This window comes from Vanellus vanellus, assembly GCF_965231255.1.
Source record: "Vanellus vanellus genome assembly, chromosome: 4".
Taxonomy (NCBI): Eukaryota; Metazoa; Chordata; class Aves; order Charadriiformes; family Charadriidae; genus Vanellus; species Vanellus vanellus.
The window spans coordinates 262493-290471 of NC_138909.1; the positions used below are offsets into that span (position 1 = coordinate 262493).

The 27979-nt window shown below is 61.7% G+C and overlaps 2 protein-coding genes across 2 annotated transcripts; both read right to left on the reverse strand.

The window, feature by feature from the left end:
- Positions 1 to 759: 759 nt before the first annotated feature.
- On the reverse strand, positions 760 to 7914 carry FGF5 (fibroblast growth factor 5; the record flags this gene model as incomplete). Its single annotated transcript, XM_082482086.1, has 3 exons — positions 760 to 1098; positions 5147 to 5250; positions 7620 to 7914. The coding sequence occupies 3 exons, from the start codon at positions 7912 to 7914 to the stop codon at positions 760 to 762; spliced, it is 738 nt and encodes a 245-aa protein (XP_082338212.1).
- A 9673-nt stretch (positions 7915 to 17587) lies between these two features.
- Positions 17588 to 19996, reverse strand: PRDM8 (PR/SET domain 8; the record flags this gene model as incomplete). Its single annotated transcript, XM_082482194.1, has 3 exons — positions 17588 to 19166; positions 19358 to 19589; positions 19778 to 19996. 3 exons carry the CDS (start codon positions 19994 to 19996, stop codon positions 17743 to 17745), a joined length of 1875 nt encoding a protein of 624 aa, XP_082338320.1. The 3' UTR covers positions 17588 to 17742.
- Positions 19997 to 27979: the final 7983 nt, after the last annotated feature.

Consider the following 27979-nt stretch of genomic DNA (forward strand, 5'->3'; position numbering starts at 1 on the left):
AACATGGCCATGGAAGCCACGCTGTGATGGACAGGAGGAGACTCGCTCCGCCAGCTGTCCAGGGAAGAACAGGAGAGAGCACCAGGAGTGGGGCTGAAAGAAGACCCCCCTCCCCAAGCCTGCAACCCTTAACAAAAAAATATATATATTTATCTATTATTGCCAACATAGGGTTTTAAGACGCCCCCCCTCGCACCACAGATAAGGTGAATTAATTTGTTGGGTTTGGTCTTGTGGAAGGGAGGAGGTGGTTTGTAGGAGAAGGGGAAGGGGCAGACCTGGATATACGGTGCCTGAGGTACGGTCAGAGGAAAAAAGTGCAGCAAAAAGGAGATGGGAAAAAAAAAAAAAAAAAGAAAAAGAAAAAAAAACCCACTTAATAGGTTGGCTCTCAACATATGTCTCGTATGAAAATGATTGTCAAAAGAGTCACTAGTGAAAATAAGGTAAGAAAACATGTTCACCGTAGAGGTACCTTTCTGTGTCTTCAGCCAACAGAAAATTATCCCCAGGTCCATCGAGCCTCCTCCGCTCACCACGGGAGTAGTCTTTGGAAAGCCCAAGTTGTGTCGTCCCAGCGCACGCCTCCGAGGATGCCGTCCGCTTCGTGGGGCCAAAAGAAGACCCTGAGCCCAACGGGGCTACCCGGAGCCTCCCCGCGTCCGTCCGGGGAGGGGGGACGCCGCTTTCCTGCGGGGTGACCCCAAAATCTGCCCCGGCGCCCGGTCCCTCCTGCGCCGGCATCCCCGCCGCGCCGCGCTACCCGAAACGGAACTTCAAGCGGTACTTGACGGGGCCGGGGTTTTTCCGAGGCGGGGATGGGGCGACCTTTGGTTTCGGCGGCGGCTTCTTTTCGGGGAGGGTGACGGTGAAGGCGAGCTCGGGGGGCTGGGGCTGCCGAAAGCGGGGCAGAAAGTGCGTGGAGACGTGCTGGGGGCGGGCGCGGGGGCTGCAGCCCCGCTTGGCTTTGCCCCGCTTGTTGAGCGCCACGTACCACTGCCGTCCCGAGCGGGGGCTGCGGTGCACGGCCGAGGCGTAGGTGTTGTAGCTGTTCTCCTGGAAGCGCTCCCGAAACTGGCAGTCCGCCGTGAACCGTGCCTGCGGGGACAGACACGGAGGGTTGACAGTTAGCCAAGGGCTGGTTCTACCCATCCCCGTCCCCGCGATGCTTGCTGGGTTTTTAAGTCTCCCAAAAACAGGTCCAGAGGGGCGAGCATCAACGCGGCGGGGCTGGGAAACCCACACCGACGCCACCAGGCATCTGGCAATTTGGGAAACCCCCAACACGGATGATTTCAAAAGCTGCTTGCTGCCCAATTTTGGACTTTCTTGGCAAAAAAAAAAAAAATCCTTCTGCCCCAGCAGCGCCCTCCCCTCCCACCCCAGCTCTGCTCCTGCGGACCGGAGGGAGATGGGGCTCCGCACCCCCACCGAGGACCCCGGGGTTGAGCCCCCGCTCCATCTCCCTCCCCGCCCTCACACTGAATCATCACTTAATAATCGGGAAAGGCAATTTGCATGCAGATTTTCATCGCTTCACTGAACATGGTTTTGATTGTATTGGATTTTTTTTTTTTTTAATTTTTTTTTTCCCCTCCTCCTTCTTCGTCTCAAATGAACTTGGGGCATTTGGTCCCTTGGTGACCTGAAGAAATGACTTGCAGCCCAAAAGCATCGCCTCCTATGAACAGGGTGGCCGCCCTGGTGGCCGGGGGAAAGGTGGAATTCCCATTTCCCGGGAGGGCAGCCTGAACGCTGCCCCGAACAGCTCATTGCTGTTGTTAAGGGGGAAGAAGGGACAAAAAAGCAGCATGCAGAAACGCAAGAAGAGAGCCATAACGCCCCAGCTATGCGCCCACAGCCCTGGGACACCCGGCCGCGGCCTCCGCCGGCCCCTCGGGCATCCTTTGCCGGGCTTTCCTCGGACCGTGGGCACGGCACCCGGCGCCCGACCGCAAAGCGGCGCTGCAAAGTCACCGGCGTGAAGGGGATGCTGAGCCCTCCGGCTCCAAAACCCCCAGCAATGGAGAAGAAGACAGAACTCCCCAGCGGCGCTTCATCGCCGCCCGGAAGGCAGAACTGGCGTCGCTCACAAACTCCTGACTCCACCGGAGAAGTCGAGTCCCGCAGTAGCGGCGACACCGCCCCCAGCCTGCTACGCGATTTTTTTTTCCCCCCTCGTTGCACTTGGAATTAAGTCTCCTTTTGCTCTTCCCTCGAGAGAAACATCACCTCAGTGACTCATTCTCACCTTCCCTGCCTTGCGTACGCCCTCCATGCCGCATCGCCCATGCGCGAGCGTTCACAAGGCTTTGGTGGCCCCTCGTCGCCCTCCGAAGCCCCAACAGGCGCGTTGGTCCTCCGGCATCTGGTTCCAACAGGGGCTCCGGCGGGCTTTGCAAGCGCTGCCGCGAACAGGAGATGCTCGTGCCCCTGCTCACACGTACCCACGGGTGCGCTCTGCTCATGGCTAAGCCGAATCGGCATCTCCAGTGTGTCCCAGCGTTTTTGGGGCAATGCCGCCCCGCAAAGGGCAGTGGCAGCGAGAGGGCTGCCCGGCTGCAGCATCACAGCAAAACCCCTGCTTCAAGTGGTTTGGGTGGTTCGGAACTGCTCCCCAAGAGTCGGAGCAGCATCCCCTCCGAAGCGGGATGTGGGGGAGCGTGGGGGGTCCCCGGACACGGAGAGATGCCATGGGCTGCTCCCGCAGGGACCTGCGGCCCCAGAGGGCAAACCACCCCGGGGAGCACTTCAGCTGCTGCTTCGCCCTCACCCCGGCAGCGCTCCCCCACGTCCCAGCCTCTCGGCTCGGCAACCACGTCGTTTCAGCTGGAAAAAAGGCACTTTTTGGCACGGCACGGGGCGGGCGGCACAGCCACGGTGCGCTGCCCCCCCCCTTCCCCCCGCGGCCGCATCTGCTCTACAGCATCCCCAGGGGCAATCACGAAGAGCAATCCCCAAGTCAGATCTCAAAACGCAGTTCAACGGAGAGGTTTGCCCCAGCGTTCGGTCGACTCGGAACAACTCCCGAGAAAGGAGAATTACCCGAGATCCCTGCGGGAAAATCTCTCCTCCGGGGTTGGTGCCGGCCCCCGCCGAGACCGACACCAAACCCCCTCCTGCCCGTTCCACGCAAAAAACGTACAAACGGGGGAATGAGGATTTAACAACGAGGAAAAAGCCATCTGTGCACGCAACTGTTAATTGCCGGGATTACTGTCATTTTGCGAGGCGGGTGCCTCTAAAAACGAAGCGCTCGGTAATTTAATTAAGTTGCCATCAGAAAGGAAAAGAAGGAGGGCTGCTGCAAAGCACGGAGCCAGGATAAAGCCGGCCCCCGAGAGCCGGTTTACGAAGGAGCCCGAATCCCTGCAGGAATGGCTTTTATCTGCGGTTCAGCACAAAGTCACCGGCGTGACTCCCATATCAAAGCGCTGCCCTGACTGACGGGCGCAGGACGCGCTTTGTACTGCTCAAAACTCATTAGGCCATGAAATAACTTCGTCCCGCCACGGCAGGAAAGAACAACAGATGCCGGGTTTGCATTAGCGGCGTTACTTAGCCCGGCGATCTTTAGACATTTGGGTCGAGTTTCTCCAAATTCGCGGCTTTCATCCGAGCGGGGCATCGTGTGTCCTCACCCCCCGCCCCGCTCTGACCCGCCTAATTGAGGTCCCTCTCCGGCGCTGCCCTTTGTGTGCCGACAATTAACCATACACCGACGAGGTTTGATTTAATTTCTGCCTGCGCCGGGGCATAAATCAAGGCTTCAGCTCGAATAAGGGGCCCATTGTATGCCGCGAGGGAGGGGAGGCTCTGGAGGGTCCGGGGATCGCGCTCCTCCCGCTCCCCTCTCTGCTCTCCTCCCTTTACCTTCCCGCGGCTCTCCTCCTGCTCTGCCCCTTCCCTGCCCCGGCCCCCTCCCTCGCGTTTGCCTCCGCGCAGCCGTCCCCTCCTTTCCCCGAGACGCCGTCCCCACTCCTACTTTGCTTCCTAAAATAAGCCACCGTGTGCTCACCCTTTAAGCATCATTAGGTTTCAGGAGCAACACTCCAGTAATGCTCACGGGAGACAGAGAGAGAGAGAGAGGCGAGTTCATAAATCTCACTTGAAGGCAATCTGCGGGCTCGGGCAGCGCCGCCACATCAGTAAGAGCCCCTCCACCAGCCCGAGGTTTGGCTCACGCCACCGGGCGGGCAGTTGGCTTTTCCCTCCTCTGGGCCATCAGCCCTCAACACGCTCCCCGGGAACCACCTTGGGCGACAGGTCGTCCGAAACCCTGCTTTAAAAACGTCCTTCTTTGGGTGTTGCCTTTACACACACCTTTAAAATCACGACGACTTGCATGTAAGCACAGCTCATTCGTTCGAACGGTCTCTAGAACTCACAGGAAAAAACTTGGAAGCAGCATCTTGAAGTTGAAAAAAAAAAAAAAAAAAAAGCAGCGAAACTAACTTAGGGGATTCGTTCTACCCAAAAAGCCTGGGAAAAGCACAATTAGACCTGCAGGAGACCCCAACCTTCCGCAAAACAGCCTGCGGAAACAACTTACTGGGGTTTTTCCACTCTACCTGCAACACTCCTGCTGGACCTCACCTGCCCGAAACCCTGCGCAGCCGCACGCTCTCACCGGGGGACATCTCCCCCCATGGGCCAACCCAGCCAAAACTGGGGGTAGGGGGGTGGGGTGTGCAGCCCCTTCCCCGCGCCCCCTGCACTGTGGGGCGGGGGGCAAAGGTGGGCTGCCGGCGCCACGCGTGCCGCTCGCTCCCCGGGAGACATTTGGCTAAAACCGTCTGCACGATCTGCTGCAGAAGTCGCTAAAAATAAACCGCCGATGCTCAAAGAACAACTCCTTTTGATGCAAATACCCAACTGCAAAAAGGAAAAAAAAAAAAATAAAAAAGCACTTTTCTTGGTTATAGGCATTAAGTAAGTATATGGGCTTCAGGGGTTTTCGCTCCACCTGTCCCCTATCTGTCTGCGCGGCGCCGATGGCAGCCAGCGGGAGCCCCCCCGGCAGCCCAAGGCGCTCGGCGCACTGCGGTCCTGCCCGGGAGCATCGCCGCCGCGTGCACGTGTCACAAGGCCTTAAATAAACAACACATACTGATAAGCAAGGGGGTGGTTGGGGGGGTTTACTTACACTTGCATGGAGTTTTCCTTTTTTTGACATCGCTAAAAATTTGTTGCTGAAAACTCCTCGTATTCCTACAATCCCCTGAGACACAGCAAATATTTCCAAAACACCTAGGATGACAGAAATCCCAAAATAAATCACAGTTCTTTTCACATCGCTGTGACAAAGAAGAAAAAAAGAAAAAAAAAAAAAAAGAAAAAAAAGAAAATCAGTCCCATAGGTTTGCAATTGCTCTCCACGCTCCGCGGCTGCCTGGCTCCACGCAACGCTCCTGCCCCGTCCCCCCGCCCCGCACTGCAGGGTCGGTTGGGTTTTTTCCCCCTCCCAAAAGCTGCGTTTTAAAGGACAATTTCTGACTCAGCTGCAACAGAACACGTTGACCCCTGGGGAATCCCTCTTGAGGGCGGGAAAAGCCCCTCGTGCCTACCGCCGTCAGCCGTGCCCACCCTCCCCCCGTACACGCCGGACTGGAAATAAAGGTGTCACACGCACCGTTTGGGGCTAGAAGTACCAATAACGGTTTCTCAAACCCTTCTTCACAGCAGGACTCGGGCAGTGAGGCCCAGGAGCGAGAAAACAAGCCGCTTTCTCCTCAAACAGGTATCTTCAGAGCGGGATTGGGCTCCGGCCCCCGGCGGGGGTGTGCGTGACCTATAACTCATCTTACGGAAGAGCTTCGACCTCCAGCATCGTTCCACAGCACTGACACGTGTCGCTTCCCCACCCAGCGCGGTGTCCCCCCCGGGGCAGAGGAAGGGTGGCTGCAGGGGTCCCGTCCCCACAACCAGGGGGAGCACCACGTCCCCTACGTGCCCTTCCCACCATGGGCAAAAAGGATTGCTGCCCCCGGCTGCAGCCCTGGGGTGGCCCCGGGGGGGGGTCTCGGTGGCCCCAGAGGAGGGGGAGCCCGTGCGTGCGTCTTGCCCGGCCCCAGCGAAGGGCCACGTGGATTAACGTGCCAAGAGCAAACATGAAGCCGCCCTTAAACCCCCGAGGCCGGGGGGGATCAGATCACCACTTCCCATGTTTATTTTAAGGAGGAAGCACAGCTCCCGGAGGCACCCGGCTCCCGGCACCAAAGGCCCGGGGGGCACTCCGGGGGGCTGGTGGGATGCCCCTCCTCACCCCACGTGCCACACGGCAGGTACCCTGGCCACCACGCTCCATGTCCTGGAAGGCACCCCAAAACCTGCTGGCCTTTGCGGGGAGTGCCAGCTGGGAGACGTACTCCTGGTTATTGGGGTACCCAGTCTCCCAAGGGCCAAAGCTGGGCTTTTCCTGCCAAAATGTGACTTCTTCCCCACGGGGCACGACTCCTCAGGACAACACCCCACCATACCCCCCGTTACCAGCAGGTCCACCCGGCTCCGAAGTGCAGAGCTGGTGCCTCTCCAGGGATAAAATCTCAGACGAAAGAACTTCACATAACCTAAGTCCCTGTTAGACAGCGGTGGCATCAAAGGCTGCGCGCATCTCGGGGGGGAGAGCCCCTCTGCCATGTCGCTGCGGGACGGGGTCCGGGGTGGGGGGGCACACGCAGGCAGCCCCTCCAAACTCACATCTGCCAGAACAGCCCCGGCGTGGATGCCCCCTTTTCCCACCCTGACCATGCACCCGCAGCGCCCCTCGAAGCCCCAAGCCAGTTTCTGCCCCCCAGCAGCCCTGCCCGCGGGCTCCCTCCTCTGCACCGGGGCCCAAATTATTGGGCCCAGGCCAGATGTGGCCATCGCTCCGCGCTCGCGGCCGACAGCTCGAACCACGTGCGCTGCCAGGGTCACCTCAGGCCCGAGCCCTCAGGCTCTCTAAGTGATTTTTCATCCCCGCCTGCCATTTCATTCCCTCTAACAGGATATCACGGCGACTCCGGCCCGAAGGATAAGCCATGAGTTAGCACAGCTTTCCCCCAGGGGAACGTCAGCCTCAGTCCTATTTTTAAACCGAATATATCCTATCGCTGCGCTGGAAGAATGAGAATGCAGAGGGAAGGATGGAAAAGTTACACGGGGAAAAGAGAGAGAAGGGGCGCGTGGAGAGCCCGGTGGAGCATCGTCCCCCCCCCGGTACCCCGGCGAGGTGTTGCGGCGGGAGCACAAACCTCGCACCTCCGCATCAATCCCCACACACTCGCTTCCTCGAGGTGGGCAAACCCCGTGGGGCGGCACTTCCCCAAATCAACAGGGCAGAGCTCGCTCCGCTCCGTGGGGCAGCGTCCTACCCGACCCCCCAGGCCGCAGCACCCCCAGCCCCCCCGGGACAGCCAGCACCCCAAATTCACCTTTCTGGAGACCGCCTGGGCTGCGGCTCACCCCAAGCGAAGGCGGCGGGGAGCGAGGGGCTGCGTCACCCCAGCGGAGACACCCCCAGCGATGGGGATGCCGCAGCCCCGGGGGGAGACCCCCGCTGCCCCCCGCGCCGGGGCAGGGCCAGACACCCCCCAAGCCCCCCGGAGGACCTCTCCCCCCTCCCCCCGGACACTCACTGAGGGGGTTTGCATCGTGGGCGCCGTCCACCCGGCCGTCGGGGTGCAGCTGGAGGTGGAAGCCGATGCCCACCCGGCAGTACAGGCGGCCCCGCCGCCGCCCCGGGCGGCTCCGCGGGAAGCGGCTCGGCCCCGCCGCCGCCGAGGAGGAGGAGGAGAAGGAGGAAGGCGAGGAAGAGGAGGAGGAAGGCGCGGGGGCGTTGCGGCCCGGCTGCGCCCCGCCGGGCACCTGCTCCCTCCGGGCGCGGGCAGGCAGGGCGAGGAGGAGGAGGAGGAGGAGGAAGGACGGGCTCATGCTGCCGGAGGGAGGGGAACGAGGAGGAGGAGGAGGAGGAGGAGGAGGAGGAGGAGGAGGAGGAGGAAGGGAGGGAGAGCGCCGCGCTGCATCCCGCTCCGCCGCCGCCGAGCCCCGCCGGGGGGGGGTGGGGGGGTGGGGAACGGGGGGGGGGGGGGGGGGGACCGGGACGCCCCTCCCCGCCACCGCCGCCACCGGGGTATTTATAAGCGGGCGGCGGCCCCGCACCTGTGGCCGGTCCCGGCAGCGCCCGCCGCCCCCCGCAGCAGATGCTGGGGCTCGGGAAGGGGGGGGGCACATAAATCTGGGGAATTAACTTGTCCGCCCCGTCGAGGGGGCTGCGCCTCGGGTTACCGCCGAGAAAGCCCTTGTCAGCGGCTTCGGCCCCGGCCGGGCAGGGGGGCTCGGCGGAGCCCCCGGGAAGGGGAAGGGATTGGGTTGCAGCCCCCCAGGCCGGGCCCGCGCAGGGAAGGGGGGGGACAGCCGGCAGCTGCAGAGCCATCCCGGCCCCGGCCCCGGGAAAGGGTCGCGGGGGCGGATTTGGGGCCGCAGGCAGCACCCGGAGAGGGAAAGCCGCCTTCCGTCCTGCATGGGGCGATCACGCCGCGCTGGGACCCACAGAGCAGCGCTTGGGGGTCAGCGGGGGACCACCACCGCCGCGACCCCCCGACGGCCGCTCCCGGCGTGCGGGGGAGTGTTGGCCCGTGTCCGCGCACGGTATCCCCCCGCCACTCCCGGGCAGGGGGGTGGCAGCTCCGCGGCCTCCCGCTGCCTGCGTGGTAACCCCGACGCGTGTCCGCTGCCCCGTCAGCGCCGAGGGCCATATTTCTTCCCAATCACAAAGACAACTGCCACACAGCACCGCAGCGCGGGAGCAGACCCTGCAGCGACAGCCCATCCATCACCCCGCCACAGCACCCAGCCCGTGCTGCTTCTTTCCTCTTGGGGGGCTGCTGGAGGCTCCCCGCACATCTCCCCACAGCACCGGGAACACCTCGCCTCTCCAAAAGCCAACGTTGGCCAAACTCACCCCGCACGGCACACAGCCCAAACTCCGCGCGTATATGCCCTTACTGCTCTTACAAATCTGTGTTTTCCCCCTAAACCCTATGCAGAAAACACCCTACAGCCGTCCCCGGGGTCGGCTGTGGCCGGGCTGGGCGCCCGGGGATCGGGTTCGGCAGGAAGGAGGCCGAGCGGGTGGCACGCCGGAGGGTGACCTTCGCCTTCCGAGGAAGCTGAAGGTCAGGGGCGCAGGGGGGGGGGGGGACAGGACACACATGCACTTAAGGGGCCTGATCCAGCCTGAGTGACACCTGGCACGGGCTGGCGTGAAAAGAAATGATCTCACAACAACATTGCTGCAATTGCAAAGTATTTGTCAGCACATATATATATATATGCACACACGTGTTTATATATAAATGTATATATATAGACAGCCCTATATATAGATACACGTACCTGAAGGAGGGTCAGGGCACTCAAAATCTTGTTTACTTCTTGCAGCTGTAGTGGTTGGCCTGGCAAAATCTATGGCTTCCACTTACCCACCTCATCTTCTTTATTTAATTACACGCACACGCTGACTCTGAATCCAGATCCATGAGCAAGACAAGGACCTAAAGGGGTTACGAACTTCTCCCATGATGTTTGAGCGGGACCTTATATATCAGCACAGCCACCTCTCTTGAGGAGGATTTCCCCTTTCGCATCGTTAAAGGCTGCAGCTGCCAAAAGATCTGCCCTTGGGAAATCTCTGCTCTCCATCCAGGTTGAGAAATGGTGTAAGCCATTTCTGCCACTGTAAGTTAAGGGGAATGTAAAAATGTTTAAAGTCTTCACCATGGGGGTGACTGGGCGCAGCAGCAGCCCAGGAGCGGGAAGGAGGCGCATGCAAGTCCCCGAGGGAGATGCCCACCAAAGCTGCCATGCCCAGGGGCTCACCAGCAAGCCCAGCCTCCCAAATTTTGACCTTAGTATCCATCTCCGTAGTTTCCACCAGCTTTTCTGGCGCTGCCCGGGCTGCCAGGCACGCTCTGCTCACACACGCTTCTGGACCAATTCCTCCCCCTCTCCCCCCCGCAATGAAGAAATCCCCAAAAACTCAAATTCCCGTGGGGTGGGGCCATGGGAAAGGCTACCAAGAAGGTGACACTTGCTGGGTGGGCTTGCCCAAGCTGGTCCTCTAGACCTGGTGGCAGCAGCAGCCCCACCGCGCTGCACGATCACAGCCCGTTCCGGAGGGCACCGCGACAGCCAAACCCTGTCGGGTGTCCCCTTTTCCCTGCTGGGGGGTAGGACACGGGTACCCTGCCTGAGAGGCGGCGTCTTGCCTGACATGGGGGGTCCTGCCCGTCTGCAGGATGCCATCGCCCTCCTCGGGGGACTCCCGTGCCCCCATCAGGACCGTAGCCCAGCCAGCCGCACTGGCCACGTATATTGGGCAAGGTATTGTCCTTATGGCACATTTTAATCTTCACGATGAAACCCCAAGAAAGAAAACTCCCCAACTGTCCTTTGGGCGTGAACTACATCGTCTTGGGTTGTTTTCATTTGAATCTATTCATTAACACAAGGCATTAAGTTTAATTTCAGATAGTCCACGTACCTATGTAGCGTAACTTACTAAAAAAAAAATAAAAAAAAAGATAAAAGATGATGCTTAAATGTAAATAAATAAGCAGATATAATAGTCACTGTCCTGGAATAATCCAGTATAATTGCCTTTGGCAGTAGCAGCCCCTACACACACCCCGGCAGCTTCCGAAGCCTAATGCTGATGTTATGTTACCTAAATTATTCAACACTTGGTTACAGAGAAAACTTTGAGCAAACGGGGAGGATAAATGGGGTTTCAAGCATACAATTTCCTGCTTGAAGAGGAGAAGGGCTCTTCTGAGCCTCTGCTTGATCTGCTGTGTAACTCGGGGCCGTGCTCAGCCCCGGCAGGAACGCGACACCCCCCTCCCCCCCCGCCAGACGCCAGCCCGGCACTGTTCTAACTGCCCCTTGAACAATACGCACGGCAAAATGTGACAAGACGTAACACAAGCCAGCGCAGCTCTGCTCAGCGAGCTCGTGCGTGAAGCCGTACCCCTGGCCGTGCCCGAGCCGCCGCGCGCTGCGCCAGCCCTGTGTTTATAGGAAGCAGCGCCGGTCCCCGGGGGATGTACGTGTATGGGTATGACGGCCCCGAGCCAAGCCGTGCCAGGCCACCCCAGCGCCCTACGGGACGGCCTCGCGGGGAAAGCGCGCCGGGCCTCCCATACCGCTTGCTTCTTCGCTCGCACGGGGGTTTATTTCGCTGTATTAGCGGAGAAATAGCGGGCCGGATGCAACCTGCCCGGGGACTGGGGAGCCACACCGTGTCCCTGCGCCTGTGCGGTGCCACGGGGCCGGCAGCTCCCTGGGGAAACGCACCCCGCGCCGCCCCAGGACCTGACGAAAAAGCCTTTGCAGTGAGGGTTTGGGGCCTGAAGGAGACTCACCTGCAGCAGGAGGGGGGTGGCAGCGCCCCAGGTCGCGCTGCGCCCCAGGACAGCCCCAGGCGTCCCTGCGGGAGGTGTCCCTGCTGCTGGAGAAGCTGCGGGCCCGGGCCCCTGGAGCACGACTGAGAGAGGAATGTGTTATTACATGCTTTAAACCAGCTTAATTTCATTAAGATGATCGCCCAGGTGCTGTGGGGAACCCAGGTGCTGCCGAGTGACACGCACCCCTTCCCTAAGGGCACAAAAGCCACAAGGGTCGCTCTGAAGCCACGTCACCCCCGGGGAACACCAGCCCGGTGTGCTGCTGCTTCTCCCGAGAGGCCGCGGCTGCAGGAACGGGCGACGCTGAGCCCAGAGCTCAAGGCGCTTCGTTTGAGAGGAGCCTGAGCACGGCTTCCCCCGCAGCACGTCCCCCCACCCGCTGCGTTTCTGCTGGCAGCAGGCCTGCGGGACAAGGACAAACGGAGCTGCCCTAATGGGTCCGCTTGGTCTGCTCAGACAAAACACAGTGTAAACGGTGTGGCTGAAGATGGACGTTACACTGAACGCAGCAGGCGGTGGGCATGGGCTGGTCCGAGTGCGCCACAGCCCTCGTGCACCGCCTCGAGCAACTCGGCCGCACTTGCCCACTCTTACCCTCAACCCAGGACGCGCTGGTGCATCCCCAGGCACGCGCAGTCACCTCTGGCACCAGCGGACACCCCCTCAAAAGAAGGCAAACCCACAAGCCCCCCCAAAGCAACGCAGAGGGATTTCTGATGGGCAGGTGGTACCCAAGGGGGAAGTGCTCCGGGAGCACGGGTGTGTTGGCACGTCAGTGCGCGTCCATACACAACCGGGAACTCTTCCGCACGGCAAGGACTCTCGGGACCTCCGTGCCGGGGGCTGCAGCACGTCCCCGGGGGAAGCAAAGCTCCAAAGCCATCGCCGCAGACAAGGGCTGTGCCGAGGCGCAGGAGTGGAGACGGGCAGTGCCGCGCTCCCGGACGGCTCGGCCCTCTTCCTACCTGGGGGACAGGGCAGGGGAAGCGACCCGCTAAGGTGTAAGCCTTGATGGGCACGATGTCCGGCTGCTGCAAAGGAAAACACGTAAGGAAATAAAAGCATTATTCACCAGTGACAAAGAACCTCTCTTCAAAAAAACCCACAAAGCAGGACAGGTGTTTTCTAGCGTTTTGCAGAACAGCACCATATTTGACAGAAACTTACCCCATGTGTGTATTTCTTTCAAATGCACCATCAATACCTTCTGTACTGGGTAAGATCTTTTCCCCCTCCAAATAAGACCTTAGCAGCAGGGTCTGGTTTTGGCTCCGAAGTAGAGCTCGTATTATTTTCGAAGCAAGTAAACTATTTCAGTCTTTTCTCAGACATCCGCAGCCAAATAGCCCATTTTTAAGAGCGGATTATTACAATTAAATCTTAATAGCTGTTTTTTCAATGTTAGCAGCCTGCCCAGTGACAGGTTAATTAGCGACACACACCTCCCAAAGAGGAGCTCGGCCTACTCAGGAGCGACCGCAGCGAATGGTGTCACCGCCCGGGCAGCGGACACTCATCCCTCCAGCACGCTGCTTCGCGTCTTCGTGCTTAGCAGAGAAACCAGCAGAGAGAATTTTTGGGCAACCTCTGCAGGCTGCGATGGGGCAGGCAGGCGCCTCTCCGAGCGCTCGCTGCCAGGATGCTCTGGGGAGGTGGGAGGGGGCTGACCCCCACAAAAACCTGGCTCAGACGCCTCTGTCCAGACCGAGAACAAGAATCTGTGTGCAAGCAGCTCTGCTGAGCCCGCGCCAATGCAGATGGGAGTTCAGCCGCCCGTGGGTGCTAACCCACAGCCGAACCCGCTGCCGCATGGAGCCGGAGGCACAGCTCCCACGGGCTGCGGTGGGGGCAGGATCAGGCCCCCGGGCAGGGATTCAGCCTGGGCACACGCGAGCCGCGGGTCTGCTGCCCGTGGCCGCCTGACTACAGCTTGTCGTGATAAAAGCAAACAAAAAAAAAACCCAAACCACAGTTTGCCCATGCGTACCACCGACACATATTAGAATAAATGCAATACAGATCTGTTTTCAAATAGTAACTACTGCGGGTGCACGCCTGCCCACCCCCCCCGGCAACAGCATTGATACTGCCATTTCTTAGAATTATTATTATTATTATTATTATTATTATTATTATTATTATTATTATTATTATTATTATTATTATTATTATTATTTGCAGCGTGGCCCGGCCACAGGCGGCGCAGCCTTACCTTGAGCACTGCAGGGGGTGGTCAAGGGGCGGAAGGCTGCCCTTCCTCACGCCCAAGCACGCCGAAGATGCGGCTCGCAGGGTGGGTTTGGGAGGCAGATGCAGCTGCGCGCTCCGGTGCCGGCTCGCAGGGGCAGCTCTCTCCCGAGGAAACACCCAAGTCGTGCCTCGGCGCTGCCTCTTCTGGGCTGAGATGCTGGGAGAGGGTCCCGCGCGTGCTGGGGGAGGTCCGGCTGGTGCCACAGCCCGGCCGGCCTCTGCCCCGCCGCAGGCTGCGGTGGCTGCTCACGCTCGCTGCCGCGCAGAGATGCGGCACAGCGTCAGCCCAACAACGCGGAAAGACATTAAAAAAAAAAAGGGGGGGGGGGGGGGGGGAGATTCCCTTCCTCCTTATTTCACACACGGCGCTATCGTTAATTGACAAAACAGCAGTATTTGGGTGGTGGTGCTAACTCTGCCCCCAAAGAAAGCCAGTGCAGCTCTGGGGAGTGAAGGACCTGCCGTGGCCGAGCCCTCAGTCCCTACGGCCGGAGGAAAATGCTCTTCACCCTCTTTCCTACAATGTACAACTGTACAGGACCAAGCATGCTGCCTGCCCGTGCTACATCATCCCCTGCTTGGGCAGACAACATCATTCAGGTTTGGGGTTTTAATTATTCCTTCTGATCCTGATATTGGATTTTGCCAAAATAAAGTTTTACAGATTAAATTGCCTGCCCACAAGTCCTGTACATTTTCAGTGCTTAGGCAGAGGAAGAGGGGGAGCTTTATATACCAGTAACGGCGCAGGGTGCCGGCTGCCCCATACGCAGGTTGTAGGGCATTATTTTTGAGGGGTTGCCTGCGCAGCCCCTTCCCCAAACAGACCCCACAAGTAAAACCCTGGGGCTCAGCCCTGTGCCCGCTGCCGGGGAAAGAATGGAAGGGAGGAAAAGCGGGGGGCTGCCGGGGAAGGAATGGAAGGGAGGAAAAGCGGGGGGCTGCCGGGGAAGGAGAGGGCCCTGGGCCACTGCATAAGGACACAGAACCACTTGGCTGTGAGAAACCATAAAGTATTTAGACTTAATTTGAGAGAAGCTGTATGCACTGCGGTGCCCGAGACCCCGCAGCTGTGAGCCGGCTCGGGCAATGCCCACCCGTGGGCAAGGCCATGGGGAGGACAGAGGAGGTGAAGCAGCAGCCCCCCAGCAGCACCAGGACCCAAAAACCAAAGTGAGAGCACAAAGCCGCGGGGGGGGGCCATCACCTGTACCTCCTCCCCAACCCTCCCCGGGCGGCAATGAAGCGCCGAGCCCCGAAAGCGGTGCCGGGGCTGGCGCAGAAGCCCCGCGATGCCGCCGAGCATCCCCGACGGGCGCCCCGCTAGATGGCGGTACCCGCCCGCCCGCGCCGCCCCCGGCAGCCCCCCCCCCCCACCGCGGGGGGACCGCCCGCCCACCCACGGGCAACGCGCCCGGTACCGCGGACAGGCGGGGAACCCCCGCGCATCCCCTCCCCACCCGCAACGGGACCCCGCCGGGATGGCACCGCCCCGCAGCGAAACGCCCGGGGAGTAATTAGGACCTCGCCCCCGCAATTAATTGCAGACAGGTGGAGCCACGCGTGTTCCCCAGCGCCGTGAATGGCAGTCGGGGGGCATTGCTTTAGCGCCTCGGGGGGTGCGGGGGGATTCCCGCAGTCCCGGGGCCAGGGAAGTTTTGGTGTTCAAGGGCAAGTGGGGTGAGGGAGCGAACGGCCCCGGGGGAAGCCGGGGGGAATGATGCTCGCGCGGCCTATGGATGTGGGGGGAGTAATCAGAACGGAAAATGTACTGGATGGGGGTAAACCGCCAGACTGTGACGCCAGTTTCGTATCGGGGACCCACCTGCGCTCTTCTGATGGACCAGTGGTGGGGGTTACCCGCAGCTCCTCTCGGGGAGAGATGAGAAGGCTCAAAGTGCACAGAGTTTTTAAGTGCGTCCTCTCCGAAGCTCCGGCCACCTTCCCTCGGCGCTGCAAAACCTTCGCAGCAGGTCCGGGTGCCTCCTGGCAAACGCCACCGTCCGCAGCAGCCGATGCTGGTGGTACCCAGAGCCCAGCGTGCCCAAAGCCATGGTGCTGCCCAGCTCCAGCCGGGGCTCCTGCCCTGCACACCCCCTGCCAGGGGGGGTATTTTCCTGACCCACATGTGGCCTCATCCCTGCAACACCTGGCCCTTGCATGGAAGTGGGTTCCCAACACATCACGGAGCTGCTGCGTCGGCTCGTGCTCTCCCTTGCGCCCAAAGACACGCGGGTCTGACACAAAATGCACCCGCTGCAGGCAGTGCCCGTAGGACCAGGCTGTCCCCCCATGCCCAGGGAGGATCCCCCGTTCCTGAGCTCTCCTGTGCATCCCCGCTTGCGGTCTCATCACCCCAATAATGCACTGGGGGAGAGGGGACCCACCCGCAGCACCCCCAAGCGCTCCCCGCCCCACGACACCCCAGGCTGGGCGCTCCTCTGGGCCCTGTCCCCCCAGGCCCTGTGCAGCCCCCGGGGGCTCTACCCTCAGCCAGTGGGGGTCGGGGCTCCCCCCCAAGTCTGCAAGCCAGGGTCTGGCTGCCCCACCAGGGCCCCGGTAAGGGGGGGGGGGGGGGAGGAATAAGGGCTCCTGGCAGGGGTGAGGTGGGTAGGTGGGCGGTGTGGAGCAAAGGTAGGGGTGTGCCAGGGGGCCTGAGGCCTGAGAGGGGCTGGGAAGGAAAAAAAAATGGAAGAGGAAGAAAAGGAGAAGGAAGAAAAGGAGAATGAAGAAAAGGAGAAGGAAGAAAAGGAGAAGGAAGAAAAGGAGAAGGAAGAAAAGGAGAAGGAAGAAAAAGAGAAGGAAGAAAAAGAGAAGGAAGAAAAAGAGAAGGAAGAAAAAGAGAAGGAAGAAAAGAAGGAAGGAAGAAAGAAAAGGAAAAAAGGAAAAAAGGAAAAAGGAGAAGGAAAAAGGAGAAGGGAAAGGGAGAAGGGAAAGGGAGAAGGGAAAGGGAGAAGGGAAAGGGAGAAGGGAAAAAGAGAAGGGAAAAAGAGAAGGGAAAAGGAGAAGGGAAAGGACAAATAGAAGAAAGGACAAATAGAAGAACGGAGAAAGAGAGGAAGAGAGGGAAAGAAAAAAAGAAAAAAAAGAAAAAGAAATACATGGCAAAAAGAAAGCAATGAAACAAAACGAAAAACACAAAAGGAAGACGAAAGGAAGGGAAGGACAGGATGAAAAGGAGAGAGAGAAATAAAGGGGGAATAAAATGCGGGGCGATGAAGGAGGGATGGATGTGAGAGAGGCCGAAGGGAGGGAGGAGACACGGGAAGGAGAGCAGCGGGGAGACGCGGCCGGGTCTCCCCTTCCCGCCCCGCTGCCCACCGCCCACCCCCGGCAACGATTAACATGACGGTGCTTTGAACAAAATAAAGTCATTTATTGTCAAAGCATCCAACATACCCAGATAAACTATAAAGTTTAATAAATCTTTTCGAGAGGGGGGAGGAAAAAAAAAAGAAACAAAACAAACCAAAAAAAAAACCAAAACCAACCCCAAACCAACCGAAAAGGAAAGGTAACACGGAACTATCGAGACTCCATTTCACGGGCACCAAGTGACACTCTGTAGTAAAAGGGACGCGGGCGGCGGGGCCGGGCGGGCGGGAGGCGCCCGGTGCATGCAGGACCCCGGCCCGCCGCCCCCGCCGCGCCCCTCCCCGCCGGTAGCTTTATATCTAAAATAAAAATTTACCCTGACATAGAATTATTATTACATCTAAACCATAAGTGCTTAATAATTTAAGTAGAAACGTATGACAAATGCATCAATATGTTGCAATATATGACATTTTAAAAAATGTATTTTTTAAGTCATTTGCCTTTTTTTTTCTTTTTCTTTTTTTTTTTCCCGGTGCTTTTATTCTTCTTTTTTTTTTTTTTTCTTCCTTCTTTTTTTCTTCTCCTCCTCCTCCTCTCCTCCCCAGCTGCCCTCCCCGCCCCTCCCCGGAAAGTGAGAATGCGTGCATCGAAAGGAACGGAAAAAAGGAGGCGGCGGGCGGGCGGGCGCTGCCGTCGGGGGGTCGGGGGGTGGCGTGGGGTGTCCCCGCTAGTTGTGCGAGGTCATGTGGCGGGAGAGGTGGTGGCGCTCGCGGAAGGACTCGTTGCAGATGGGGCACTTGAGCTTCTCCTCCCGGCGCCGCTTGACCAGCGGCTCCAGCGCGTACTCCTTCTTGTGGTGGGAGCGCATGTGGTAGACCAGGTCCGAGGTCATGCGGAACGAGGCGTTGCACTTGGCGCACCAGTTCTGGGCCGGCAGGCACAGCGACGTGAAGGACGGCGGCAGCAGCGTCAGCGCCGACGGCAGCTGCAGCTGCAGCGGCCCCGCCGCCGCCGCCGCCACCGCCGCCGCCGCCGAGCTCTTGGGCCAGAAGGCGGTGGCGTAGAGGAAGGGGCTCTGCTTGGGCAGCCCCCCGCCGCCGCCGCCCCCGCCGCCGCCGCCGCCCGCCGCCTCCCCGCCGCCCGGCAGCTTGACGGCCAGCGCCTCGGCGGCGTACAGGCGGGCGGGAGGGGGGGCGGCGGCGGCGGCCGCGCCGTCGGGGCAGGGCTCGCCCAGCCCGCCCAGCTTCTGGCCCAGCACCAGCGGCGGGACGTGGGGGAAGGAGCGGGCGGGCTGCGAGAAGGCGCTTTTCCGCTCCTCCGCCCCGCCGCCGCCCCCGAGCTGCGGCACGCTGCTGAAGGCGCTGCCCCGCGCCGGGCTGCCCCCCTCCAGGCGGGCGGACAGCGGACCCCCGGGGCCGCCGCGGGGGCACAGCCCCGGCTCCGCGCCGCCCGCCCCCGGGGCGGCGGGGGAGGCGCGCTCCTGGCCCTCCTCGGGGCCGCCGTCGGGCTCGGGGCCGCGGGCCGCCTTCTTCACCTCCACGAAGGCGCTGCGCTTGGCCTCCCCCGTCTCCGGGCTGGGGGGCGCGAAGAGGCGGCCCCCCTCCTCCAAGCCGCAGTAGGAACCGGCCGCCCGGTACTGCTGCTGCGGGGCGCACACCGGCTCCTCCTTGGGCGCCGACGGCAGCCCCGGCCGCTCCGTGGGGAAGCGGCCCCGCGCCGCCCCCCCCGGCCCCCGCTCTTCCTCCTCGGGGTACCGCCGCTTGGCCTTCCCCGCCGCCGCCGCCGCCGCCGCCTCGGGGCCGCCGTCGGGGGGCGCCGGCCGCCCCGGGGACCCGCCGTGGCCGCCGCGGGAGTTTTCCAGCTCCCGCGCCAGGTTGTGGAAGTCCGTGGAGGGCTTAGTGCTGGCGGCGGCGGCGGCGGGGCTGCCCCCCTCCGCCCCGGCGAAGGGGTGGTGGAGCGGCCCGCCGGGCTTGCCGTACTTGCCGGCCTCCTGCTCCTTACCGGCGCCGTCCTTGCCGCCGGCGGGCTCGACGGCGGGGCCGGTGTCGGCGCCGTGCAGCCTCTTGGGGCAGCGGAACCGGAGGTGGGCGGCGAAGGGCAGCTCGAACTGGAAGCGCTGGCTGCACTCCGGGCAGGCGAAAGGCGGCGAGCCTGGGGGGGGGCACCAGCGGGGACGGGAGACGCAGACCGTCAGCGACGGGGCTCCCGCGGGGGATTACGGAAAGAGGGGGCAAGTGGGGGTCCCGCCGCCGGCCGCCTCCCCACCACCACCAGCACCACCACCGTCCCCCCCCGCCCAGCCACCCCCCGGTCCCGCGGGGCCGTGGGCGGGGGGCACCCACCGTTGCTGCGGGCGGGGGCCCGGGCGGGGCTGAGCAGCAGCAGCTCGGTGAGCTCCTTGCCGTACCACACCAGCAGCTCCTCGTCCTTGGCGATGCGGCGCAGGGAGCGGTAGAAGAGCTGCCCGCTCTTGATGTAGGCCTCCAGGTTCTGCTCCTCCCGCTCCCGCGCCGACTGCACCAGCCGCAGCCACATCAGCCCCTCCGACGAGCCGTTGGCCGCCGACGTGTCCACCTGCCAACCCCCCTTTAATTAACGCGCACCGACCGACCGACGGGAGGGAGGGGAGGGGAGGGGGCCAGGCAGCCGGCGGTAGCGGCGGGGGTTCCCTCCCGGCCCGGCGGGGATGCGCTCGGGCGGCGGCCGTCGGGACGAGCGGCGGCGAGGCCGGCTCCCCGGCAGCGGGGGCGAGCGGCTCTTACCCGGAAGATGTAGGGGACGGTGCGCTTGTCGGTGGATTTGAGGGCGATGAAGGCGATGCTGTCGTACAGCGACGTGTGGCTCAGGACGCAGGGGCCGAAAATGGCATTCTCCGGAATGTCGCAGGTGGTGTAAACGCTGGTGAAAATGTCGGTCAAGCACTGCTGGACCGTCTTGGCGTCCCCGTCCCATATGCCCCTCTGGACGCCGGCGTCCTCCATGCCTGCGGGCGGAGAGAGGGGGCACCGCGCAGCCGTTACCGCGCGGCGCGGGGATGCGGCCGCGACCCGCCGGCGAAAACCAACAACGAAAAATAAACGTTAAAAGAATTTATGACTGCTAAAAAATAAAAAATAAATAAATAAAAATAAAGGGCAGACGAGCACTTTCACCGGTGTGGAAAAAAAATAATAATAAAGGCGGCGAGGAGCTCCGCGAGCGGGCGGCGAGGTGCGGGGAAGCTGTCGCGATGATTTACTTATCGGCGAGCGCGGCGGGAGCCGGCTCCGGGCAGCGACCGCGGAGGGGGGGGGGGAACCACCGGCCGGAGCCGGTCACCGGCAGGAACCGGACAAAAAGGGGCGGCGGGCGGCGGGCCTCGGCCGCAGGCGGGGAGCGGGGCTGGCGGTGGGTGTCCCGTCCCCCCCTCCCCGCGCTCCGGGGCCCCCGCGAGAGAGGAGCCGGGCCGCCGTGCGGGCTGTGACAGAGGAGCAGAGCGAATGGGTTTCAAGTGGCTTGTCATTGTCGCTGATTGCATGTCAGCTCACCTCCCGCTCCGCTCGACAAGAGGGAACGTATGTCTGCTCATTACCATAATCCAGCACTTTCCCTCCGAGACTTTAATTAAAAGCAGCAAGCAGAGGTAATTATTTTTACCTCGACACGCTTATTTATGGCGGAGGGTGAGCCCCGGCTGCCGCGCCGGACCGGGGGACGGATGCGGGCGGGCAGCGGGACGGCGGCGGCCGGTCCGCCCGCGCCGGGGCCGGGCAGGGCTCGGGGGGCCCTCGCCCCTTCCCCCCCGCCCCATCTGCCATCGAAATCGTTCGTTTGGCGTTGGCTCCGCAATAAATCCGCGCTTCTCCGCCTGCGCCCATCCACACCCGGAGCCGCTCGCACCGGGCACGGCGCCGCCGAGCCGCTTTCACCGCCCCCCCCCCCCGCCCCCCTCCCCGCTTTCGGGAGACCACCGGCCCCCCGGCGTCCCCGGCAACTTCGCCCCCCGGAGCGGCGGCGTGGGCGGCGGGGGGGTGCCGCTTCTCCCCCCGGGAACGGGGGCGGCGGGGATGGCGCTTTGGCCGCCTGCCCGCCGCCCTCCCCGTGCCGGCGCATCCCTTCCCCGAAGGGATTATTTCGCCAAACGAAACAACCGGCGCCGAACGGCCCCCGCCAAACTTTCCACCCGCCCTCGCCGGGCCCCGCGCGGCTCCCCACGGCCACGCAGCCCCCATCTCCCCCCGGGTCCCCCCCCCCCGGCCCCGCGGCGCTCCCTTTGTCCGGGCCGGGCGGCGCCGGGGCCGCTACCGGAGCCTCCGCCGCCGGGCACCGCATCCCGGGCAGGGCCGCCGCGCCCGGGGCCCCCGCCACGGCCATCTCCCGGCATTGTTCCCTCCTCCGGGGCCACCACCCGCCCCCCGACCCCCGGCGCGGCGCGGCTCCCCCCGGCGGGCGGCGGAGGGGCTGGCGGGGGCGGGGGGGGCCCTCCGCGGTACTCACCAGGGAGAGTGGGGATATAATCCTCGCCCCGACAAGTGGCACAAAGACGGGCTCCCGCCTGCGCTGCCCCCGGCGGTATTGTATCAGAGCCGCTCCATGGCCGGGGAGGCGGCGGGCCGGGGGCCGGGGCGCGGGCGGCGGCGGGGAGCGGGCGGGCGAGGCGGGGAGGGAGGCGAGCGGTGCAGATGGACCCGATGCAGTGAGTGACTGGCACACAGACACACACTTTTTGTTTGCTGCACATAATCTGCCCAATGACGCGTGACAGCCCACGTCCCCTCCCTTTAACCCCTTCGGGGGCCGCCCGCTCGCTGCCTTCCCCGCCCGCCCGCCCCTCACCTGGCCCCGCCGCCACCGGGCACCTGCCGGGGAAGGGGAGGGGGGGGGGCCGAGGCGGAAAGGGCCGCATCCCCACCCCGACCCTCTCCCTGCGGGTTTGGGGTCCGCCGCTCCGCTCCGGCCCGGCCCGGCCTGGCGGGGGGTGCGGGGCAGGGAGCCGGGGGGGGCCCGACGGCCGCTCCGCCCGGCGCCCGGGATGTTCCCGCTCTGCCCTCTCACCTGCCGGGATAACGGCAGGCAGGGATGCTCGTGCGGGGTTGGGGCGGGGGGGGTGGGGGGATTAAACGCTCACCTTGCTCCCCCCAAACGCGGCCGTTCTGGGCTGCCCGAGGCGGGGAAGGCGCCCGGCGGAGCCCCGACGGTGCGGCCGGAGGGCGGGAGCGGACAGCCCCGACGGAGCCTTCCCCGGGAAGGGCAAAGGTCCGCGGCTCTCACCCCCCGCACAACGCGGGGCTCCTGTATTTACGGACGCGCAGATTTGGTAAGCACAAGCGTCCGCAGACGCTCCGTGCCAAAATAAGGTTTTCACCGCACGGAAAAGTGTTTACCGGTTCCTCCCTTATCGCCGTTATTTCAGACACAAAACAGATTAAAAAAAAATAAAATTAAAAATAGAATTTAAAGCCCCCTAAACTAAACAAAAGACGAGACAAAGCGTTTTCCAGCGGCGAACGGAGCGTTGTTTGCAATCAGAGAGTGGGCTGATGTTTGGCTTTCGAATTCACTTATCCTCTACATAATTACGATTTTCCTTGCATTAGGATTAAAGGCTGCATATAATATGCTTTCAACATTTATCTTATTAATTCGACAAAACACAGCGTCTCCTAAAACGGAGATTGTCATAACATTAAAAATATGGGAGTCTGTAAAAATTTGGATCTCAATTCCTGCTTCAAAGGGGATTTTTTTCCCGTTTTCCTGTTGGATTTTTTTTTTCTTTATCCCCTTTTAAAAAAAAAAAATAATGCCGCAGCTCTCGCTGTGTGATATAAATTGTCCGAATGACTGTCATTAGGGGGAGTGGGGTGGGGGGAAGAAAACCTACGCGTTATTTTTATTCGCGAGAATTTTCAGGGGCAGCACGGCACGTAAACTGTCTCGGAATCGCTTCGACATTATCTCAGCGACCGAATTTCCCCGGTACCACAAAGGAGCGCGGCGGCGTTGAGGAGCGTTTCCCCAGCCTCGGATGCTGCCGTAAAAAGTGAAGCCCGGGCAAAGGCGTCGCCGCAGCCCCGCCGAACGCCACTTTCGCCTCCGCCGCCTCTTTCCTTTTAACTTCGGGCTCCCGAGTGCCGCGACCGGGCAGCGCCCACGGCAAACCCCGAGCCCGGGGCCGGTGCGCCCGGCGGTGCTCAGCGGGAGGCACGGAAGCCGACGGAAGGGTGGGGAGGCAGCGAAAACCCGCACCGCGATTTTATTTTCTTTTTTTTTTTTTTTTCGGGGGGTGGGGGAAACGGCGAAGGTTTGCCACCGCCTGCAAACCCCCTACGAAATACCTCCTCATATATATATATATATATTCTTTCAGAAAACCTCCCGCGGAGAGCCACCGGCGACCTGGGCTGAGGAGCTCCGGCCGCCTCCCCACGGCCCCCCACCGCCGGTTCCCGGACCCTCAAAATCGCAGCCCCGGCTCCCCCCCGACGGCACCGGCCCGGTACGGAGGCGCCCGCCAACAACCGGCTCCCGAGGAAGGGGCGACCCCAGCAGCAGCCGGGGCAGGACCGGGACTTGGGCTCGCAGGGGGGCCGGGCGGGCAAGCCCGAGTCCCACGGACACGCGGGGGCCGACGGCCGTCCGGCCCCGGGAGGGCGGCCCCAGCTCTGCCGCCCCCCGGCAGGGACAGGGCGGCTGCGGGGGCAAGGGGCCGGCGGCGGGGTGGCGCTCGGCCACCAGTGTCCCTTAACCCCTGGGAGGGAAGTGCCCGTTTTCTGCCCGTGACGAGTTACCGCGAGGATGGCTGTGAAGGACCGGGGATCTGTCTCCCCGGGGATGTCGGGGCACCCTCCCGGCCGCGCTGAGGAGCCTTCTCTTTCCTCCCCGGCTGCCACCCAGGAAGGTGAGGAAGAAAGAGGGCAGGTGAGGCCGCACCACCTGTGCTCAGCAACGCTCCTGCATCCCTTGGGAAACGCTGCCTCAAAGCTGCGACGCGCGCCAGGCCGACGGATGGACGGTTACTCCTCTGAGGAGACACACGCACAGCCGAGAGTCAGCCCACAGGTGACTCTGCTATAAAGTCACCTGGGAAATAAAATCGCTGAGGAAATACACAAGTTCCCAGATGCGCACAAGCCCAGCCACGAGCGTTCAGGCAGTGCCGGGGGACCGGGGAGGGGAGGGATGCCCAAAGCTGCCTTGCTCCCGTCTCTGCCCGCTGCTGTCAGAGGCTGCCTGCGGTCCTCGGGGAGGGGGGGCACACGGGGTGGAACGGAAAGCGACTCGAAATGAAACGTGGAGCCACAAGCTTTCCTGGTGCCTGAAGAAATGCAGGCAGAACGGTTCCCTTCCCCTGAGACAAACACGGCAGCTAGGCCTCTGTAGTGGAAATAAATCAGGGCCTCAGCTGAATGACAAATCACGCTTTCTGAGTTTAGCTGTTACCAGGCTTGTGGACAGCACCCTTCCCCGGGAGGTCCTGTACCGGGGCAGCAGCAGCATCACTGCCACGCTGCACACCAGCAAACGGCGGCAGGGAGAAGCAGTATTTCTCCCACCGGTAAGCCTTCTGAGGAGGCACAGGCATCCTTCTGGGACTGCTCAGCCCCACAAGCGGGCCCTCACCAGGGCCGAGGCATGCCAGCAGTGCCTGTCCTGTCTCATTCCCAAACGAGCCCGGGGTCCCCATCCCTTCCTATTTCCATCGGCGCATCAGCCACATCTCACCAATGCTTGCAGTGGCGCCTGGGACTCCCAGGTCAACTCACCGCCACACCACAAAGCTGTAAAGCCCTTTTTGCCAGACACCGGCTTTGGCTGTGGTTGATCCCAAGAAGCAGCAAACACTCCTGCACTCCCAGGAGCCTCAGGCAGCCACAGCGGGGCTCGGTGTCCCTTCCCTGCCCGCTTTCTCATGTCTCGCAGATGCCATAAGCACCTTGGCTATTCCTTCAGCCCCTGATGGTGCTCAAACTTCCGCTGTACTTCTTTCTGAGCAAACGCAGAAACCAGTTAGAAATGTTAATTTGGATATTCACCAAAGGGTCACAGAATTTTTTTTTATAACTGACCAGAAAACAGATCCCTGATTGTAATATAGGGTGGCTAGTTAAACAGTTAACGTATAGCCCCAAATCATTTCTGACTTTCTATCTCAAAATTATTTTTCTCAACCATTGCTTTCTGTTTCTTCTCCTTACTTGACCTGATAAGAGCACCAAGGTTTAAACCTGGAAAGCTTTCACCTAGCTTCGGTTCTAACAGCCAGATAGAGGGTGTTACGGGCTATGTGGGACGGGAAAGGTGAGAAACGAAATAAGGAAACCCCTCTAGGACTGTAATCTGCTTCAGCCTCTTGTACGCCCTTGAACCTCTCCATCCCTGTGTGCCACCACCGGTGTCCCACGCTGGGGCTGGAGCCCACCCCACTGCACAGCCCCTGCTCATCCCCCAGCTGTGGCGTGAGACCGTGCAGACACCGAGACTGGACGGCCAACACGCCGCGGCTGGTGGCAAGTGCTGAGCCTCCGTGGGGGTGACCGAAGGACGCGCAGAGAGCTGCGCCCCGGGGGGCACAGTCCCCCAGCCCCTAGCCCACGGGGTGCCCAGCGAGGGGTGCAGAGGAGTCGGGAAGTGCTGGGCTCGGCAGCGAGCGGTGGGCAGCCCGAGCAGGGTGTCTCTCTGGTGGCCACGCGGCCTCCGTGCTGTCGGGTTTATTAGGATGTCACTCAAAACTCCCCACTGAGACCCTGGGTGGCCGCTCGCCGGGTTACACATGGACAAGGCTTGGCAGGAGCTGACTAACCAGCATATTCCCGTCAGGCGGATGATCCGCATCTGGGGATGGTCCCTTTTCCCTCCCCTGCGGGGCTGGGAAGGCCTCTGCCGCTCCACTGAGTGACAGTCCCTAAAGTTTGCAGAGGTTTGCTAAACCCTGTGGGAGAGGGGGTGGGGAGAGCCGTGAAAGGACAGACAGACAGAGGGGGAGGGAGGGAAGGAGGAAAAAAAGATGCAGAGGATTTCAGCTCCGGCTCTGCTACAGCGACTTGATGTGGGGTGTGTGTGAAGGAGCCTGAAACTTAAAAAGATTTATTTTCTCTAGTCATAAATCTCATCCCGTTGTTCCTCTGACCAACCAAGCATGATAAAGTCCTTTTCCATAAAGTATTCAGTATTAAAGCCACAAAGCTCACCCAATCAGTAGCCATCTGCTTCTCCCATAACTGCTGCTCCAGAAGCGGGGAAAAGCAGCCAGAAGAGAAAGGGCACCACTGTTGCGGCTCCGGGACAAATGAGGAGGCACTGAATAGCAGTCGAAACCTTTAGTTTGCCTTGTATATCTGTATCTATAGAGACAGAGAAAGAAAGGAAGCATTATAGTGATACAACAATTGTAAAACAAAAAAAGGAAGAGGCATCTAAAGGGCAATACAGCGGGCATCAGCGGGCCCCACGTAAAAGGGATGCTAACAGATTTATAGAAACCTTTAATTGCTTTTCAATTGAAAGATAAAGAGGCCGAGAAAAAAAAAAAAAAACAAAACCAAAAACAAAATGCAAAACAAAAAAAACCGGGGAAAGCGGCAAAAGTGATCTCTGCGTTACACCCGCGCCGAGGCGCCCGCTGTGCCGCAACAGCAGCGGTTCTTATTTTGGCACCGCATCCCCGGTATCGCCCCCCCCCCCCCCCCCCTCCCCGCCGCGCTGAACTTGACTTTCCGCCGGCTGGGAGGGAGCGACAACCCCCTCCCAAAACACCCCCCGAGCCCCCCTCCCCGCCCAACGCGTCCCAACGACACCTCCCTGAAGCCCGCCGGTGCGGGCAGCAGCCCCGGGACAGCGGCTCCGGCCGCCGGCAGGCGCCGGGGGGGGACAGGGGTGACCCAGCGGGTGTTCTGGAGACACCTCTCCTCCTCCGGGGCGGGAAACTCCCCCCCGCCCCCCCCCCCCCCGCCTTACCTACAGACACAAACGGCGCAGGGCAGAGTTGCGCGGGGGGGTGTGTGTGTGTGTGTGGTGGAAAACAGTCCCGCATGAAGGCGCAGAAGCGGGGAGGGGGCGGGTGGTTGATCCGGGGGTGGCACAAGCCCCGACCGGGGCAGCGTCCCCCGGGCCCCGCGGAGCACGGCCCCCGCCCCGCGCGCGCCGGCGGGCAATTAGGGGCTTAATGACCGAGGAAAGAGGCCGAAAATCATCACCGCGTCACGCCGGTGGCCTCAGCCCCCTCCCTGCGGGGGGACACCTCCCCCGGCTCCGGGGGGACCCGCAGCGGGACGGGACGCGACGGGACGAGCCGCCGCAGCGCCGCTTTTCGGGATAAATCCGGGGATAAAGGGACCGCTCCCCCTGGGCAGGCTTTGGGGAGGGGGTAACGGGGGGAGCCCCGAGGAGTTGGGAAGAGTTTGGGGGCGGCGTGTGGTGGTGGGTGCCCCCCCGGGGTGGCGGCTCCGCAGGGTGAGTGCCGCCTTCCCTCCGATGGAGGGCAGGAGAGGAAAGACGAAGCCGAAGATGCTGCCGGCGGCGGGGTTGGCGTCCCGGGCACCTTCCCGCGGCGGAGCCGGCTCCCGGGGGGAACTGCGCCTCCCCTGCTCGGCCCCCCCATCCCTGCCCGGTCCGGCCCCGGGGGGGGGGGGTGGGGAGTTGGGAGGGACCGGCTGGGGACGGCGCCCAAAGCACAGCAAAAAAAGGTGGGTTCGGGTTTTTCTGCTTGTTTTTTTTTTTTTTTTTTTTTTTTGTTTTGTTTTGTTTTGTTTTTTAAGCACCCCCCAGGAAACCAGCAGAAACACGATTTACGCACCGATTAAAACCCCGGGCGAGGAGTGGGGGGACACTGCCGGTTTTGTTTCTCTCTCTCTTGCAAAACTGCAGGCAAGATCGAACGCTGCGTTGGAGGCGTAAGTTACGCCGTGGCTTTTCCCAAGCACCGCCGTGTCCAGCAGCACTGTATTATGTCAAAAATCTGGCATGGCAGGCAGCGGCACATCTGC